We start from the raw sequence: 19,851 nt of genomic DNA, 5'->3' as shown, positions 1-19,851 counted from the left end.
GAGAAGAAACAGATTTCCTTTCCTTAATTTATCTCTTTTTTTTTCTTTTCTTCCCCTTTTTATGGTCAAAGGAAAAGAAATAGAAATTAATTGATTGAGACATGCCCAAACAAAATGACAAAAAATGTTGAAATATTGCATGATGGGTTCTTCATATGTTATTTATGATATTAGAAAAAAAATCTCATTGATTACTTTATTATAAACACCTACGAGAAGTATGTAAGAGGAAAATACAGAGGACCCATCCACCGCCCAAAAAAAAAAAACTTAATATTTCTCCATTTGAATCTATTTCTCTAGCTAATATAAGTTTTTTTTAGCTAACCCTAACTCAAATTTAGTACCCTTTTTTAAGATTTTTTTTTCCAACGGAGACAAAAATACTAAATGATTCTTGCCATCTGTCTAAACCTTATTAGACATTAGAGTTAGCTGGTACTTTTGCTGGTGAGAAATGACAAATATCTCGTAAAATTAATCGAGCTGCGTGAAAATTAACTCGAACACCACAAGTCCTAAAAAAAAACTATCTTCAAGATTCACTTGTGGTAGCTCATGATATACAAGAAGAAGATGATTATAGTATGATGATGAAGAGTTTTTATGAGATTATTAGTGAGAATTCTTGGTGGATGACACCCAAAACCCCACTTAAAATTCCCTTTCTTTATGATGAAGACTATGAGTACCTTGATTCAATAAACAACACTAGCCCCTTTCCTCAAAAAAAGCCACAAAACAAGAAAGAGAAAAACAAAAATAAGACCAAGCAACCCAAAGTCTACTCCCCCTTATTCCTTTTTTTAAGCTTCTCTCTTCCCCCACTATCTATATTCTTTACAAACCCTTATTCCCCTTTAGCTTAGGTTTGCTTTTGCTTCCATTTTTTTCCTTAACTTCAACCTAATTTCCATCTCAAGGTAGAATTGAAGTTAAAAGAATCTCTCTATGGATCAAATGAACCATTCACTTCCTCCACCTTTCCACACTAGAGACTTCAACTTACATCAATTCCATCAAAACTCAGAAGATGAACAAAGTGGGACAAGTGGTCTCAACATGTCTGGTCAGAAGAGAGATCGCGATGACAACAACAACAATAATGAAAATTCAAACGGTGGAGAATCGAAAGATGGATTAGGTATAACATGTGTTTGAATTGTATGACTGTCTCATCTGAAAGTTTAACCTGTTTATAGTTGTTATAGAGAGTTCATATATATTACTTAATTATGTCTCATATGAAAGTTTAGACTCATGTTATGTAAAGTGAATTTAGTACACACGTTTAATTACTTAATTATATCTTCAAACGAACAGGAAATTCAGGAGAAGGAGAGATGAGTAGAAGACCTAGAGGAAGACCATCTGGATCCAAGAACAAACCTAAACCACCAATTATCATAACTAGAGATAGTGCAAATGCTCTTAGAACTCATGTTATGGAAATTGCTGATGGTTGTGATATTATGGAAAGTATATCAAATTTTGCAAGGAGAAGACAAAGAGGGGTTTGTATTATGAGTGGAACTGGTATTGTTACTAATGTTAATTTAAGACAACCAGCTTCACCAGGTGCAATTGTAACATTACATGGTAGATTTGAGATATTATCCTTAGCCGGATCGTTTTTACCACCACCAGCACCACCAACAACGTCAGGGTTGACTATATATTTAGCAGGCGGACAAGGTCAAGTTGTTGGTGGTAGTGTTGTAGGTGCACTTATGGCATCTGGACCAGTTGTCATTATGTCCGCGTCGTTTAGTAATGCTGCTTATGAAAGACTTCCTTTGGAAGAGGATGATCAAAATCATCCTCTTCCAGTTGTTCCAGGAGGAGGATCACTGGGATCTCCTCCTGGAAATATCGGGGGTCAAGGAGGACAACAACAACAAATGATGGCGGACCCATCTTTATTTCATGGGATGCCACCTAATCTTCTAAACTCCATTCAGTTGCCTTCCGAACCCTATTGGGCAACCGGAAGACCTCCATTCTAATGCAAGATATAAAATTGGAACGATACAGAGAAAATTGACAAGATGGCCCATGTGCAAGGATGACATCCATCATACATAGAAAGGGTAATTGTTTTCTCTTGATTTAATTATTAGCTTATAAATTAACTCTTTTGAGGTCTTTTTTTCTCTTTTCTTTCTCATCAAGAGCACTTAGCAATGATTTTTAGGAAAAGGGTTTTTCGAGTTTCTTTGATTTCGTTTTAATTACTTCACATTTTTTTGAGTTTAGTGTTTTGCATTTTCAGTTAGTTTTTTTTCTTTTGGATTGTGATAATGAGTTTGATTTTGATATGATCAATGATGTGGTGGATGTAATTTGATCATCAAATGAAGTTAACTTTGTAAATTCACAGTTTTCTTGGTGATATCTATCTTATTAAATTCTTGGCATTCCCATAACTTCCAACTCTCTTTCCATGATTTTCTTGAAAAACCCATGATTGTGTATATATATATATATATGAGATTCATTTGATTGGAAAAGAGCATCATTATTCCATAATCATGATAATATAATTGTGATAATGGCAATAATAACAATGTTTTTCTTGATAATAGTAGTAGTATTAAATATTCTTCTGTCAGAAATACAGGATAAGACCGCATATAATAATATTCTTTAGAGTCTAGCTCTTCCTCAAACTCCGCATACAAGAGGAGCTTAGTTCACCGAGCTGTAATAGTATTAATTATAAGTATTGGTTCATTAATGAGGGGTTGGTAGCAAACTATGGACAGACAAAATTAGGAGAGGGTATGGGTCACATTATGTCCGATGTGAAACTCTTCAACATATTTTCTTCTATTTCTTTTCCAAAATTTTTTTTAAAAAAAATCAAGTTTTTTTTTTCTGCCTATCTTGTTGAAGAATAATTAGGGTTTTTATGAAGGGGGAGACATGAATTGCATGTGGAATGCACGTGCATCAGTTACTGAAGAATATGGTTCTTTTTCGAGGCAAAAGCAAAGTATAACGTCTAGCCTTATCGAAAACACTTCTGAACTTGATACAAATTGTTAGTTTAAATACAAATTGTTAATTTTATTTTTAAACTATTGATAGTCTTAAAAACACACCTCTATTTGACTTACTAAACTTAGATACACCCTCCATCTGCCACATGACATAACAAATGGATTCAAACTCTTGTAGGAGCATGAAACTCTTAATAAAAAACTGAAATAAGTGTTGAAAATACCCCTAAACTTAACGAGAATTTAGGGGTGTGTTTCACTCATGTTATAAGATCGAAAATGTATTTAAGTTCAGTTAGTCAAGTAAAAGGGTGTTTTTAAGGCTATTAATAATTCGGAAATAAAACTAACAATTCACGTTCAATTTCAGGTTGTTTTCAATAATTCTCATTATATATATATATATGCATCGAAAGCGTAGTATATACAAAGATAGATTGAGGGTTTAAAATTTATAGTTTGGGATGCCACTATAATGACATTTTTCAAGTTACCAATTCCTCTCATCTTATGAATAATGACATAAAAAAGAAAATCTTAGTGATCATTTGATTATGTAAGTCAATGTCTATATAGAAGTTAAACACATTTAGGAATGAAGCATGCAAGAGAAAAAGTTTAAGTTTTATACATTGATGGTGTAAAAAATATATATCTATACAATCAGATCAAATAAAATATATATGTGCATATTATTTGTTGTGTTATTTTAAAGTTGAATGTGAAGCAAAAAGCTGAGATTCTTTGCACCAAAGCAATAGATGCATACATACAGATATAGCTCCCCACAACACACTCCCCTAGTCATTACATTGCTTGCTTTTAGTGCAACAACCCATGTAGCTATCAATACTCATGTGTTGTTGTATATTTTAAATATATATGTAACATCTTGAGATATTCTATGCCTTATCCATTCTATCCCTCTTCTCTCTCTAAATTAAATTAATATAGACATTACTCAGACAAACTCTCAAGGACTTCTTCACCTTTTGCTTTTTCTCAATGTGGATATATATATGAATCATTCACACCCCCAGTAATCCATAACTTTTAAGAATTTAAATCCTGAATTTGACTCAATCGAAAAAAAAGAAACCACACACTCCTTTTCTCCTTTGTTGTGCTTGCAGCACTCATACCATCGAACATGTGGGGTGTAATAAAGTATCACATATCCTAGTAATAATAATGAAGGTAGCAAAACAAATAAGGAAGAGCTAGCTCGCATACCTTTGTAGTGATTTAATTAAAATAGTAGACGAAATAAATTCGAATTATTTAGAAGGAACATGCATTCTACAATATTACATAATAAGTAACTCTATCGTCTTATTTTTCATTTTGTTATTAGTTTTACTTTACGGTTACCTGCAATTATCCTTTTAGGTAATCTTATACTTTAGTGTGTAAAAAGTTGTATAAATATATATAGATTTGTTCTTCTAAGTTGTAACCTTCTCATCCTCTTCCATTTTTTCCCTTTTAAATAATTTTTCTTGCTTGTTAATTCAGTCTTACTTCTTCTTTTTTCTGAATGTGGCTATGCTTTTTTGAGGGTCCTATAGGAATTACTGAAAAAATATATATTTAAAAATAAATAAAAATAGAAACTGGAAATGGGGATTGCCAATTGTGTCCATTCATTTAGGTCTGCAAATGATTGGACGTAAGCCTATGTTTCATTGCTTTTATTTTGAACACTTTTTATTCAAATATGAGTTGTCTGTTTCATGGGATTAAGGTATTATCCATCATATGTTTTTGGTCAATGTGAAATGTATAATGACTTTTTTGGTGGGGAAGGAATAGGATACACAATTGCTTTGGTATTGTGGTTCATCTTCATAATTTCCATCTATGCTTAAAAGCCCATACCCCTAAATAAACCAGTATTTATGTTAGCTCGAACTCTTCATAAATATTTTTAAATGATCATTAAAAAGAAAGGATTCCACCCAAGTGCGATAATAATTGGGTGCGGGTGGGATCCTTCATACAACACCATGGGCCTACTGAAACATTTTGAAGTCTCTACCAATTACGTATTAAAAAAATTTAAAAATGATTCTAGTGTTGCATCAGGTAAGGTTTATAAATGTGCTGTACCAGCTAGCTATTCAAGAAGCAAATAAAGTCAAAGGCAATTTGCATCACAAGATAACATTGCTTTTTTTTTTTACAAGTGTTAAGAGGCAAGTTGTTCAACTTGTCTTCTCCATAATGCTTATGCTTGTGGATATTGCTTCTCAATCAATTGGCTAGAAGAAAAAGATGTGCTAAGGGGCAGTTGTTATGTCCTTTTTTCTAAAGTCAAAATGAGTCTCAAACCCTAGGATATTGACTCTCACTCAACACCTATAAAATAAACTGAAACTAGTGATAAACTTCATTGCTAATCTATCACTAGATAACTCATAGCTAATTAACATAGGAGTATATTTTTTTTGTGATAATTTATCATTTATTTTGTTGCTAAATAAGATTAGCTTTGATTTTATTGTTTAGCTACAAGACTTGTCCGTATGTAAATCCTGTAATTTCATTTTGTATTCAAATGTCTTCTCCTTGATTCCTCTTTCCTCCATCGTAGGACTCACACCTCTCCAAAAGTATAAAGAAAAAAACAATCACTCAGTGACTAAACGGATCTTGAGCAATGCATACAATTCTATTGCCAAATGGAGAGCTAGGACAAACACTACCTCCAAACAGAACATTTCAAATGCAAAAGGACACCAATCAATAACTTAAAAGAATAAACAAAGAAATGACAGAAGATAATAAGTTATAAAATATGAGCTTTAGGATTAGAACGTTTACACCAGCAGCCGTGTTTGACGGGCGTCGTCGACCAATTGAGCTCCGGCGACTCTGAACTTCGCCCTTGACAAATGACATGTTGCACGCTTCAATTGATATATGAATAAAAATAATCAAAGCTTTACATTATAATGATCCTGGCTCAGCTGATACCTACCCTCCTAATTCAAGCAAATTTACAAAATTAATTGTTTCTGTTAGCTGCAAACTAGTTATCCTAACTGACACTGCATCAACGAGAGTTTAAGAGGATTCGAAACCAGTGTCACCATAAAACATTGTTTCTGTGGAAAAAGAATCAGCTACCTATGTTAATAACTATATATTCTAAATAACACATGTCAATGTTCAACCATAATCTATCCTCAGGCGTTTCAACTCTGCCTGGAAACTTGGGCTGGAGGTTAGAGTGCGATATGCAAGAGTCCTTATATCATCTCGTGAACAATCTCTGGATATACGAACAAGCTCCCACAAGGCACCTCCCTTGATCATATCCTTTGCATTTACTTCTGTAATTAGCAGTTTCAAGAATTCATGAAAAAAATTAAATCAGAATCACTATCCACAGTTTCAAGCAAAATGTTAAAGCTAAACCAGAACCACTATTTACCATGTTGTGCTAAATGGCAGAGTGCCAGCTCAATATGACGCCTTATTGGAGATGCCTCATTATTAGCATTCTGTACAATCCATGGAAGGGTTCCATCTTCAATAAGGAGAGACTTTCCTGTCTTGCTTCCTGTCATAGTAATCATTGGCAGTGCCACGAAACTATAGTAGTGAGACTTCTCTCTTCGCTAGAACATGCAATACACCATCCCAACTGTGTATATGTGGAGACTAGTACAAAAACTATGATATACTGACTATAATATTGCTATCAGCACAGTGAAATCTATTCTGGAATTTTGTTGGTGGTGCAGGAAGTGAGGAGGAGAGGCAGGAGAAAAGGAGCAGAGATAAAGCAAGTGTGTATACAACTAACCTTGAGTGTATGCCCTTGATTCACATTTTGCAAAATTTGCAATTCCACGAGCAACTTGAGCCAGAACATCAGGATGTCGGGATCTGACCATTCCTTGTAACGCCTTAACTCCACCTTCCGCTCGTAGCTTTGGTTGTAACTTTTCTGTAAAAGGTTAAAAGATCCAATAGATGTTAACAGCAGGATCCAATTACCCATGACTAAATCCCATGCAGTGATACTTCATTAAGGATGTTTAGTAAAAGATTTTCTCATGGAACAAAAGTTATTTCCTTTTTCTCTAGGTTCATCCTTTTTTCTTGTTTTACTGTTAAGTGCTCTTTTATTCTTCTTTGGTTGAAGGGGAGGACTAAGGGGAGAGAGGGACAGTTCAGTTGAGCCTTGAGGTATCATATTTATTCAAATTTAGAATGGTGAAATTCACCACTACGAGAGAGAAACTAACGTCCTTTTATTACAGCTCTACATCAAATGAAAGTTTGGAAGTTGATATCAGAAAGACGATATTACCATATCCGTTGTTCTTACAGTATCTTCTACAATTACTTGAAATACAAAGAAATTTTACGATGGGGAATAAGCTTCATCGTCGAGAGGGAATTAGCTTAGAATATTCAGTATTAAGGCAACAAATAATACCATTTCCACAGAGGTTAGCAATGGCCCCGGCAACCATGCGAAGGGTTTGAGGATCTTCGGCTTTGGCTGCTGTGACTGATAACAAACTGATGCCTCCTTGAGACATGATGAGCTCCTGATTTGACTCTGTTCCATTTGAAAGAATGACATCACTTAATAGAGAGTGACTTGCGTATGAAAAAAAGGGACATTAACAGTAGAATTGAATATTAACTCATAATATTCATTAGTCTGTGAGGTGATGCAAAGCTCACCATTCATAGCAAGATTTGCAATTGCACCTGCCGCAACTCTGTGAATTGTCTCATCATTGGAGCTTCTCAGAAGAGTTAACAGAGATTTAAGACCGCCAGCTTTTACAATTCTCTCCTGGTTTGCCTCTGAAATAGATGGAATAAGGAAAAGTCACCACCATTCAAGGACTTGATACTACCTCTTTTGCATTTCTCAATTTTCAACTGTGACGTGTAACATCATTTCTGCTTGTTTATAACCTTTCTCTTTAATATTCGTACATTAGGTTGTCGGTAGTAATATGCTACTCTTTATAAGGTCTATGATGAAGGTTCTTAATGGATTAAGTTTAATGAACTTTTAAATTAAGTGAATTGGATTGACTGACCTCCATTCTTGTCCTTCAACCACTTGCTTGGAGGCACTTTACAGCAAGAAATAAGGACTAATCCCTCCACTTTGAATGGTGAGGTGTTAAATAAATAATTGGGGTGTGAGTAGTATGGTATACATAACATTCTTTCTTAGGACAATGACACTGTTTTAGAGAAAACTAAAAATCAGAAGATAGATGTTGAATTTCAGAAAAAAGGAGTACTATATTTTAGATAATGCAAAACAGCTTTACCTGTTTTATCCAAAAATTTGAGAACTTGCATATCTATTACTAGACTCATGTAAACAAAGTTGACAAGCTATCATTCATGTGACTAGGGGTGTCAAATGGGCGAGTTGGGTTGAAATTAGAGATATTAAAATGGGTTAAAATAGAAATTGGATTGGGTCTTGACCCGCCCAAGTTTACTTTGGGCTCAAATGGGTTGGGTTCAAATGGGAAAAAAAACGGGTTGGGTCTTGACCCACCCAATTTGACCAGATTAATCTCAATAATTTTAACATAGTGATATTTAACTTTTATAATCACCATTCAAATTTCAGCTCAAGATTTTTTTTTAAAAAAAGTAACAAATGGATAGATAAATCCTAAAAGATGTTAAATAGATAATAATTCATACCTTTAATATAGGAACATATCTTAGTAAAGAGTTTTAAAACGGGTTGAAATTGGAGATTGAATTGGGCTCAATTGAGGATTCTCTTAAAATGGGCTAGGCTTGAATGGGTTGAGATTGAACTCAATTCAAATTATCTTGAGCCCAACCCTTAAAATTATGGGCGGGTTACCTATGTTTGGGTTCATTTTTGACACCCCTACATGTGACTTATAACCACATCCCTCCGACGATTAGAAAACTAACGAGGTATAGCTATTGATAGGGTTTACACATCTCAATCAAGCAGATTGCATCTATGCCCAACAAACTACAGATTGCAAGTAGTAAGAGACATGAACTAAAGATGTAACATTGAAAATGAAATAGCATAACACTACCTTCGGCCGCCAAGTTTGCTACAACTTTCACAGCATGAATCTGTACATCAGCATCTTCTGATTCAAGTAATGACAAAATCTTTTGGAGGCCCACTGGTGAAAGCAGTGTAAATTATATTAGGGAGTAGAAGAGTAAGAATAGATAATAACCCCTAGGATAAAGTCCATCTCTCACCTTGTTCAAACAGTTTTGCCATTGAGGCCTTCTCTCCAACTCCTGAATCTCCTAGGTGCTGATGCATAAATGGAGGAATTGGAGAATCTAGAGTGCCTGGCAGCTTTTCAGTCTCTCCTCTATCAAGATTCCTCCTAGTCTAAGAAAAGAATACATCGTTTAATTTAAGTTCCAGTTAACTGACAAATAAGCTCATTTAATCAGCAACCATGTTTATATGAAATGAAAAATTTCTGCAGTGCATATATCAAGACATGTTCACACCTTGAAGTCTGCAGGTTTACAGGTACTTGAAAAGCTTACTTTCAAAGATGCATTTTTCTTTAAGCTACAACAATGAATTTCAGATTCTACTCTTCAACAAAACTAACTCATGTATAGATTTATATCTAGCACACTAATCTCAGATGTAACCCATTTGACTTGTTTTTCTTTACCCAAAAAGATGGTTTAGAAGTTCTTTAATGCAAGTGTAGAAGAGGCAAACGGAAGCATGAAGCCCTCGAGCACTTCTCACAGACCATGGGCACAACAATGTGAACTGGTTACCACAGGACCACAGTCCACAACTGTAAAGAGATCACAAACGAACCCTTTAACATAAAGTATTTCAATTTTGCAATTTCCCTTCAACCAGGCCTCAGATGATGCCCCCATAACTAAGGGATGATTGGCCAAATTTCCAAAGTTCAAATGTTCAATCTGCTTGTTTTGAGAAGCACTTTTCAAAATGGATCTACACAGAATACTTCGGGAGAGTACCAATTTGTGTTTAGCAACTTTTGTTTCACCATGTTTTCTAAAAAGTGCTTTATCAAATTAAGACAAAAGACATAGAAAGATACACTTTTGCATTAAACAGATCAATGATTTTAAATATTCATTATGAAAGAATTTAACAAAGTTTGTCAATTTTATTTAATTAAAATACAAAAGTAAGACAAAAAAGAACATTAACGTTATAATCAACAAAACTAGAATTAAATCATCGTAATAATATTGAACGTATTACATAGTTACTTAATTTCTTTTTATGTATGTATGCATGTAGACGGAAAAAAAAATTCCCTTTTAAGTAAATGAATGAAGTGGAACTATATTAATTTTTCGGGTAAGACCAATCATGAGAGGCTCAATGTGGAACAATCACCAGAGACATTTCCAAGATTTTATGAAGAGGTGCACTAGTACGGAGAGGTGGATTCAGGATTTATATTGACGGGTACCATATATCTTTGAGATTGGGTGCACATATATATATATATATATATATATATATATATATAATAAAATATAACACTATGATAAAGGTCTAAACAAACAGACTTCACTACAGGCAATTCTGAGAGAAAGAGGATATAGTCGACTATATAGAAGCTGCTTCAAGTTTTGAACTTTTCTTTCATGTCTGGTGGTCAACCATGGCAAAAGTAAGGGCATACAAGTCCAATGATTTCTCCAACAATACTAAGTCAGTAACTTTGAGATAAATATTTTTTTACCTCATCAGCTTCAAAACTTAATTGCAACAGCTGACTTTGAAGTACTGCAATTTCTTCTTCAAGCTTTGCTTTCTGACATTTTTCATCTTCTAGCATTTTCCGCAGCTTTAAAATCTCAGAATTTCCAGCAGCCTATGACATCACAAACATCATCAGTAGCAATCTACAAACTGCAATTAAGATATACAGAATGATCAAAGGACTTTTCGGACAAATCATTACCTCTGACCTTTTCCATTGTGCTAGTTGATTTTTAAGATTGTCAATTTCCTCTTCTGCAGCTTTCCTTGAAATAGTTTCATTTTCAAACAACTTTTTAAGTTCAGCAACTTCCATAGAAGCAGAGAGCACTGATGACTGCCAAATGAGGAAAAATAAGCAGCAAAAGCAAAGTTATATTCATCATTGATTCAGAAATTGGAACATGAGAGGAAAGCTATTTCACCGTTACAGACAGTTGCTTAGGTATATGTAAAAGTTCAAAGAGAAGACAAGCATGTCTATTACACACATGAACTGAAAGGAAGAGACTTATGAGATCACAATTTAAATAACCCGTGTTTAAACAAATTTCCATGGGATACTTACCTTCGGAAACACAAAACAACCAACATGGTATTTTAGAATAGAAAGTGGATTCTGCTTCATTTTTCTCTTAAGAGCACTAGCATCACTTTCAAGACTAACCTTGAACACATTCAATATACCTCATTTTATAGCAGCAGTACTAGAAGCTAGAGCCAATTGACATATCTTTGTAGCACAATACCATATGACTTTGTGACCCCATAGCAAAATATTCATTTTAATACATACAACAATACATACAAGTCTAAAAGATTAAAACACATTCATGGGAAGTATCTGGTCATCATCATTAGAATTGACTTTCCTTAAGCCACATGAATTCTTTGGATCATTTGAGAACCTCTGCTTATATATGCATAATATACGATAAGGCATAAATTGCACCATTGGAAACCTGAGGTTGATTGATTCCTATCATTAAGTTAATTGAAAACGCAACAGTACATGATGCATAACTCATTAGATGCACCTATCCATCCATTCTTAATAATGCTATATCTTCTGAACTCACCTTGGCCTTCTCATTTTCATGCTTTTGTTTATTTGCTGCCCATTGCTCCTCTAGCTTGCTTATTGCATCCATATAATCACTCTGGTACTGCAACCTTTCCCTCTGCAGATAATGGAAGAAAGGGAACAAAAAGAGAAGAAAGACAACGACAGTGAAAATACTGGTCATGGCATAAAATCTGGTGATATAAAAATTACACAGTTCAAACAAAAAGATGATCATGGAAAATTAGAGTGAGATGAAATAGATGATGCATAACTTAACATAAAGTGAAAACGAACTGAACATGAAAGAGCATGTTATATAAGATTCGGCTGTTGTTGCAAAATTTATGAAACATGTTCCTACCTCCAATGCTTCTGCATAACCTTTTTCAGCTTCAGCAATTCGAACCTGAGCTTCTTGGGCAATCCTCTCAATATCATCCTTAAACCCTTTCTGCTGCCTTTCATGTTCTGCAATTTGTTTGTCTAGCTGCATTTCAAGCCTTCTGGACAAACTTTTGTAGTCAAACTCTTCCTTAATTTTCAACATATTCTCCACCTTCATAGCCTGTAAAACACAAATAATTTACTCCAACTCCTAGCATGTGTAAAGCTGAAAAAGGCAAGAAGAGAAGTTTGCTAATATTCTCTTATCCCAGTGCATACAAGTTCTACTGGCATGATAATTCAAAGAGAAACCAAGAGAATAGATCATAACTGAGTTAGCATTAGCCAGCCCGTGCTTGCTTAAAGTATCAATACAAAGGACTACACTAGTTTTATCATAAAATTTACATTCCCGTAGGAGAAGAAATAGAGGTGAGGATTACCCTCTGTCCAAACATTATGGTGCTTGCCGTCTCTCCTCGATGACGTGGAGATGGACCTATCGTGATAACCAATGAAGTTCTTGCTGTACCTGTGAGTATTCAACAATGTGATGACCTTGCTTTATGTCCCATGACAATGTTCCTTTTTAAGTAAATAGCATCTCATGGTGATGGTTTATGATAAGTGGTTAAGTAGGATACAAAAATCATAATTATGCATCAAAGTTGATACAGTACTGAACAGATGACATGCTACTTTCACAAGTTTCACGGTCAGTATAAGTTTAAGCAGTCTAGCTCTAGAGAAGGAACTACACTCCAAATGAAAGAATGTAGGGTATCCATCTTTTGGCCAAAAAAGATATACTGGATTAGAATGCCGGCCAACCTAGCAACTCACTGTAGTATCGGGTAGAAACTATATAAAACTCCTGGTCTTAAAGGATGTTAAATCTTTCAGTAATTAATGCACTTTATTTTGACCGTGAACTTAAATTGAGTCAACCAAGTCAGAAAAATCACAATGTCTTCAATAAGGACATAGTTAGAGATTTATAATACGACTATCCTAAACTTATGTTAGATATGACAGATTTTTGGAACAAGACGACTTTTCGATAATTTAATCAAAAACTTGTTGAATGACTCTATACTTGATTTCCATACCTCTGAAAAATTATGCATGTTAGGATGTAGTCATGTAGCTTGGACTTGAAATAGTGAGATTATTTTTCTTTTTTTTCAATAACTAAAAGTGCATCGAATTCAGTTGCTAAAAAGGTGAATATAAGCCATTTTAACAGATTCTCTTGGTAAAGATAAGGAAAAGATTATAACTATGTTCCTTTCTTCATCTGGGTGTTGGTTACTGTTAAAATCAAGTAGGTTGAATCATACTAAAAAAATCTACATGCAGCTAAAGATAATTTAATGAGATGCAAGAATGTCCACATGAAAAGTGCTTTAAATAAGCTCAAGTATAAATAGGGATTTGATCATTGTAGACTTATAGCCTGTTAGGCCAAGATTCTAAATCAACTTATTTTGGAAAGTGTTTTTCCCAAATGTGTTACTGAAAAAGTATTTTTGGTGAGAGCCAGTTTTATTTGGCCCATAAATTTAAAAGACACTTTTGAGCAATAATTAATATTTGGCCAAGCTTTTTAATAAAAGTGCTTGTAAGTGCATTTTTCTCAAAAGTTCTTTTGGGGAAAAGCTACTTTCTTTAGCTTCTGACTAACAGCTTCTGCTACTCACAAGAAACACTTATTTTCTCCCAAAAGCTTGGTCAATCACCTCTTTTTTTTTTTTAATAAGCACTTTTGACCTCCAAAAAGCTTGTTTGGGCCAAACAGGCTATTAATTTCACGATAAACCTCGCAGTACAGGAATTGAGTCTCCAAGAAGGCAAGAACTACACTCATCAGAGAAGTATATGGCTTTCATAACTGAATATACTTAAAGATGTTCCCTGGCTTTCAAGTGCAGTGATAAAATTTTGGGTCATGTTAAGTTATGTTTGCTTAACCCAGAAGAGCTTCAAAATATTGATATTAAGTACCTTACCTCCAAATGAATCTCGAAGCAACCTTGTGAGCTTTGAGTCACGAACTGGAACATGAGCACTATTCTCTGCTAACGCATTGATACATTTTCCTAATGCACTCAAGGAGAGATTAATGGACTTAGCTTCTTCCAGCGTATGTGCTTCACTTCCTGTCAAATGCAATACAAAACGAGGAACCAATGCTTCCTTAGCTTTATCCGGTTTTAAATCTCAACTAATTGCTCCAAGGAAATTTTAGAAACATCAACATGGTGCCTTAGATAGCCCAAGCCAACAAGTCTGGGAAACCCAAAATATTGGTCACAGATTAGCCTGCAGTAATCAGTTCCGAAGTGTAGCCACATTCTTGCATCATAAATGTCAAAAGACCAATTCAGCTTTTATTTGGAGAACACAGACCAGCTTCTTAGTTGAAATCAATCAGACGCCGAAAGAGGGTTAAAAGGTAAAACAGACTCATATGCCTATTCGAATTGAGTGACTAGAGTGTAAGGAATTGAAAGGAAAATGCATATTGAAGCCTCCAGAAGTACAACTCAACTAACTCGTTGGAATTACTTAGCATCAATTGTGTCAAGTAACACAATTGTTTCAACTGCCACTCAAACATGATATCAAGAATTAAAAAAACTATTATAATCCTTGTATAAAACGTTTTCTGTAAACAGAAATAAAATGCTCCAGTTGTGGATACATAATAAAAGCTACAGAAGGATACATTTTCCCATAAACCCTCGTAACATACCTGATTTGTCTATGCGCTCTGAACCAGCAAGATCCACAACAACTAGTTTGCTTTTCCTCACAACAGGTGGCTTGAATGCTTTAGCTGTGTGAGAAGTACTCCCGTTTTCAGATGAAATAACAGAATCTCTTCCCTTGACAGACCTTTCAACATGTACCTGCGATAGAAAACAAAAGTTCTGTAACACTGAACTTTGTTGATGTCCCTGTCCATTGGCATAATCGGGAAGAGGTTCAAGAACAGTGGTCAAGCCACTATCCGTAATTTCACAACCTAAAAAATAAAAATAGGAACTGTATTAACCCACAAGAGAGAGAATCGTCTAACCATCAGCATAGCATGGCTTCGTGAAGATTCTGTGTTTAATTGAGTGTTAGCAGCAAAACGATGAGCTTCACCCACGCGAAGGAGTTCAAGGAAACTCTTCTGGTCTCTGATATCCACTGTAGTAGCCCCAGGTAATGAAACATCTCCAGTTTTGGGATCTTCAACAATTGATATGTTGTCGTTCACTGGGTCTAGGAGATCCTGAATACTCTCCATATAAAGCTGCATTGACAGATAACCAACCCCACTTACACACCTTAGAGTCAGAAACAAGCATGAAACAATCAATGATGCGAATGAAACTTGACATAGCTGTTATCAGGTATGATAATAAAAGTGGTTAAAAAGGTTTTTGAAAAAGAAGGAACTTTCAGCTCTGTAGAAGGAAGAAACCTGAAAATAAGAGACAGAGATAGAATCTTTCTCTGGTGTTATTTCGGAAAGAATATCCTCCATTGCACGAACCATTATCCCTCGATCAGCAGTGTCCTCTTCTCCGAGTCGTCCAAGAGTGTAAGTTTTTCCTGTCCCAGTCTGCCCGTATGCCATGACTGTTCCATTATAACCATCCAGAACACTCTGCAAGGAGAAAAAAATTAGAACGGAATGTGAGCCACTTCATTATCGGAAGATATAAAGAAGGAATACAACCATATGAAACCAGATCAGTGTTAGAACAAAATGGTTCCTTATTACACACAAAGAAGTGATTAGATAACACCATGTACAACTACAGATTTAACCAGCAAGGAATTAATAAGAACTAACAAAAGTTATATTACAGAATCCAAAAGACATTTTAATTGTTACAAAAGTGCTTATTGATCTTATGCTTGCTTTTCAAGAAGATATTACAGAAATACTTCTACTGAGATGGACTTCATGATTTGCCAGATAAATATCTTACATACTTTAGAAGAAAGCTACTCAGAGAAATTGTTTGTTGTATCTGGCATATAGGTGTTTTGAGAAGTATGAAATATTTAGCAAAAGCTGCCCACCTTGGAAACAAGTCATTTGGGAAAACAGAAACTTGGAGCTTTGGCTTTCAAAACATGCTTCTTTGTGGGATAAAGTGCCCAATCACTGATAGTTAGAAGAAGAATTAATTGTAAACGACAGGTATGTAAGCCATTCATTGATAATTCACAGAATTTGGTAAAACATATTTTACACTCTTGTTATGTGCATCAAGTGAAACAATATTTACAGCTCTGAAATGAACTTTCCCAGTATAATAGTCAGATACTGCCTAGTCAGTAACAAATTTCCTCTAGTTCTTTCAATGCGTAAACCAAAGCATGTGCAGAAGATAAACAGCTCATTCATAATTTATGTATTAAACAACAGAATAGGTAGGATTTTGCAGGCAACCTCAACCACAGGTTTGGCCACTACTTCGTAAACACGCTTTTGTGAAGCAAATTCTGTAAGCACTTCATCGAATTCATAGGTGTCTGAATCCCAGTTATTCCTTCGAAGTTTAAGCCTTTTGAGCTGGAAACGACAAAAGAAATGGAATTAAAATCAGCAGTGCTCATATTACTTTGACAAGAATGTTAGAGGTTTGCTTGGAATACCTCAGGCTGCAACTCCACACAATCAGCAAAATCAGCATCAGACACCATCTCCTCCGCATTTCGAGGACGAAGTCTTACTGCAACTCTAACACGTCCTGAAACTGTTACAGAGCAGCAAAATGAAACCTTCCTTGATTAATCAATATTCACAGGACTTTGGATAATACATAATACAACACAGATTTCTCCGCTTGGCTTCAATTCAACAAAGGCTCCCATGTAACAAAATTTAAAGCATTATTCCATAAATATGATTATTTTATTATGTCAAAATGTATGATTTTAAGTTCAGTAACCAACTCTTATCATTTTTTCAGAACCAAAAATATAATTAAAAATATTTTAGCTTCGCAGCACCATCATAAATGCTAGCATATTAAATCAGATGGCTGATTGTAACTAAATTAAATCATAACTACTATGTGGAGAAAAATTCATTACTATTACAACTAACAAAACAAGGTCTTAATTTCTTACTCTACAAGAAACAAACAACAAAAATGACTTTACACAAGACCAATTTTTATTTATAAATTAACTAAAACCCTAAAGGAAATTCAGACTCTATCATAATTATCACAGCTTGGTCTACCTAACTAAAATAAACTATCACACCTAACAACTCCTTAGTTTTCTTACTTCATCAGCTGAAAAAACAAAAGGGGAAAAAAAGAAGAGCAACTTTTCCCCAAATTAATTAAAATCTTTAAGGAGATTAATATACTTTAGCTTGGAAGTCACATGCTTCCATTGCTTAGACTCATCATAAATTCTACAATAAATCCAACCAGCTGCATCTAACCAACTTAGGTCAAATCCATTACAATAATCAAAGCAATCTGCTAGTCATCCCACATTATGCTTCGAAAACGAAAAGGAAAGGAACAAAACTTTTCCAGAATAATTAACTTCTTAAGGACATTAATACTGTACTGCTTTAGCCTTGCACACATGTTTCCATTGCTTAAAACTCATCACAATTGCTAATTAATCAAGCAGCTGTATCTAACTAACAATCAACGCCTTTACCTTTGCCTTCTCAAAATTTAAAAAAAAAATACAATCAAACGCTTAATTTTCTCATATTATCCGCCCAAAATGAACAAAAAAAAATCAAACAGAACAATTTTTTTTTTGGAGAGTAAATTAAATTCCTTAAGGAAATGAGAGCTCATTTATCAAGTAAAATCAACCGATTACTTCTCTTACATTATCCGCCGAAAACTAGATCAACTTTTAACGAAATTAAGTGAAATTACTCACCATAAGTACCATCCTTAGTGTTAGCAGCAGAATTACCAACGGAGCCAGTGCTTTTACGGCGAGGACCGGAAACCGGAGTATGACCGGCGGTTTTTGATTTGAAAGAAGCAGAAGCTTTTGTACTTGAATTCATAAATAGAGGTCTATCTACCTTTAAAGCTCCTTTAGGAAGTGTTCCGTTTCTGTAAGCCGTAGACATTGTTGCATTCCTTCCAAAATTCAGCTTCTTCTTCTACTCGTTGTTGTGGTTTTTCTAAGTGTTGTTGATGATGAAAATGGAGGAGTTCAAAAAGTCGTGGGGAGTCATGGAAATAGAGGATCGGGTCATGGAGTTTGTGGTGGTGGTCACTGGTGGGTCATGTGCTGTTTTTTCTCTGCTATTTAGATAAAATGACTTAAATACCCTTTTTAGTGACGTATGTAATTAAAAAACATAATTAATCTTACTGTAATCTCTGTTTCATCATTAATCATTAATATACTTGTTGAAGATTAACGGTCTTGTGATTTGAATTGTTGTTGGTTAAGTTTATATAATTGCATATTACCCTCATATGTTTGCCTTTTGTTATCATTAAAAATTAAATACCGATTACGATGATGATTGATGAAGCTAATATTTTAATGAAAGTATCAATTGAAGAGTTTGGTGTAACTGATAAAGTTATTGTTATGTCATCAGGAAGTTATGAATTTGAGTTATGAAAATAGCATCTTGTAAAAATGTTTGTGTAACACATAGCATTAGTTTAGTGCACTAGATTATCCTTTTTTTTTAATTTGATCTATTAAGTCTTCTTAAAGGAGGGTAGCTCCACTACTATATTAAATATTGTATCTTTTATACATTGCCTAACACAAGCGTGAAGAAAGTTCAATTGGATTAGATTATTTGAATTATACAAATTAAATTATAAACTCTTAATTATTTGATTATTTTCTTAAAAGAATAGAAGTACGTAGTCTAATAATTATTTTATGCATATATGAAAAGTAACTATTTAATTAGCAATTGTATTAGCCAACAAAAAAAAAAACATTTTTGAGACTTCTAAGTTGAGTTTCTAAGAGAGGCGTGACATAATAATTGAGAACAAATTTAATAAGGAAAAGTAGATTTATAAATTTCAACTCTATGAATTTAACCGTCCAAAATTATTTCATAAATAATATCATTATTGTTGGATTCAACAATCAATTTTACACTCAAAATCATTTCATGAATAATATTATTATTTTTTGGAAGTGACAACCGCTTTAACACTCAAAATCATTTCATGAATTATATTATTGTTATAATTTGGAATCGTCAACCAGTTTAACACTCAAAATCATTTCATGAATAATATTAGTATTATTGTTTGGAATCGTAAAGCTTGATTATTAGAATCAACAAGTCTAGATAAATAAATATAAATTCAAAATCACATTGAAAGAATTAAAAAAACAATTAAATATTTAATACATATTAAAATATTTCTTTTGTTAAAAAGCTACAGAATGTTTTGATTCTTTTCTCATCAAACCAGCAAAAAAGTTAGGGAAAAAGTGATGTGTCTAATTGAATTCTACTGTTAGCAAAGAGTTGAAATTTAAAAGGCGCCAACATTGTCACTATTTTAATTTTTAACTAAAAGACATTTGATTTGATTTATCTGCGTACCAATAGTTTCAAATTATTTAAGGCCCTTTAAATTAAA

At 34.0% G+C, this 19,851-nt stretch overlaps 2 protein-coding genes and 1 non-coding gene across 4 annotated transcripts; 2 read left to right on the top strand and 1 right to left on the bottom strand.

The window, feature by feature from the left end:
• The first annotated feature begins 763 nt into the window (after positions 1-763).
• LOC125826600 (AT-hook motif nuclear-localized protein 22-like) lies at positions 764-2,048 on the top strand. The gene is made up of 2 exons (XM_049505950.1): positions 764-1,144; positions 1,324-2,048. Exons 1-2 carry the CDS (start codon positions 952-954, stop codon positions 2,004-2,006), a joined length of 876 nt encoding a protein of 291 aa, XP_049361907.1. The 5' UTR covers positions 764-951; the 3' UTR covers positions 2,007-2,048.
• On the top strand, positions 1,998-2,100 carry LOC125827227 (U6 spliceosomal RNA). Its single transcript, XR_007442978.1, has one exon. It is a non-coding gene; the product is annotated as a U6 spliceosomal RNA (small nuclear RNA).
• A 3,883-nt stretch (positions 2,101-5,983) lies between these two features.
• Positions 5,984-18,382, bottom strand: LOC125826135 (kinesin-like protein KIN-UB). Of its 2 annotated transcripts, none has more exons than XM_049505441.1 (19): positions 18,152-18,382; positions 16,889-16,989; positions 16,683-16,805; positions 15,702-15,887; positions 15,309-15,530; positions 14,982-15,138; positions 14,236-14,385; positions 12,670-12,758; positions 12,204-12,407; positions 11,856-11,957; positions 10,979-11,113; positions 10,757-10,888; positions 9,255-9,393; positions 9,080-9,172; positions 7,707-7,832; positions 7,453-7,578; positions 6,814-6,957; positions 6,439-6,567; positions 5,984-6,337 (listed from the first exon to the last, which is right to left on the bottom strand). In XM_049505441.1, exons 1-19 carry the CDS (start codon positions 18,348-18,350, stop codon positions 6,174-6,176), a joined length of 2,721 nt encoding a protein of 906 aa, XP_049361398.1. In that variant the 5' UTR covers positions 18,351-18,382; the 3' UTR covers positions 5,984-6,173. The 2 variants fall into 2 exon arrangements, with proteins under 2 accessions (XP_049361398.1, XP_049361399.1); XM_049505442.1 differs by having other exon boundaries at positions 16,889-16,983.
• Between the last annotated feature and the right edge of the window lie 1,469 nt (positions 18,383-19,851).

Source organism: Solanum verrucosum, unplaced genomic scaffold (assembly GCF_900185275.1).
Source record: "Solanum verrucosum unplaced genomic scaffold, falcon-dt-bn FXZP01000060.1, whole genome shotgun sequence".
In the NCBI taxonomy this organism is placed as follows: domain Eukaryota; kingdom Viridiplantae; phylum Streptophyta; class Magnoliopsida; order Solanales; family Solanaceae; genus Solanum; species Solanum verrucosum.
This window is presented reverse-complemented; position numbering and strand designations above follow the sequence as displayed.

Bases quoted from the DNA above. Each gene is read 5' to 3' on its own strand.
- LOC125826600 (XM_049505950.1), top strand. From the start codon at position 952: ATGGATCAAATGAACCATTCACTTCCTCCACCTTTCCACACTAGAGAC. The intron at 1,145-1,323 runs GTATAACATGTG...TCAAACGAACAG, and splicing joins AGAATCGAAAGATGGATTAG to GAAATTCAGGAGAAGGAGAG.
- LOC125826135 (XM_049505441.1), bottom strand. From the start codon at position 18,350: ATGTCTACGGCTTACAGAAACGGAACACTTCCTAAAGGAGCTTTAAAG. The intron at 9,394-10,756 runs GTAAAAAAATAT...TTCTTTTCTTAG, and splicing joins TAAGTTTTGAAGCTGATGAG to ACTAGGAGGAATCTTGATAG. The intron at 7,833-9,079 runs GTAGTGTTATGC...CATCTATTTCAG, and splicing joins AGCAAACTTGGCGGCCGAAG to AGGCAAACCAGGAGAGAATT.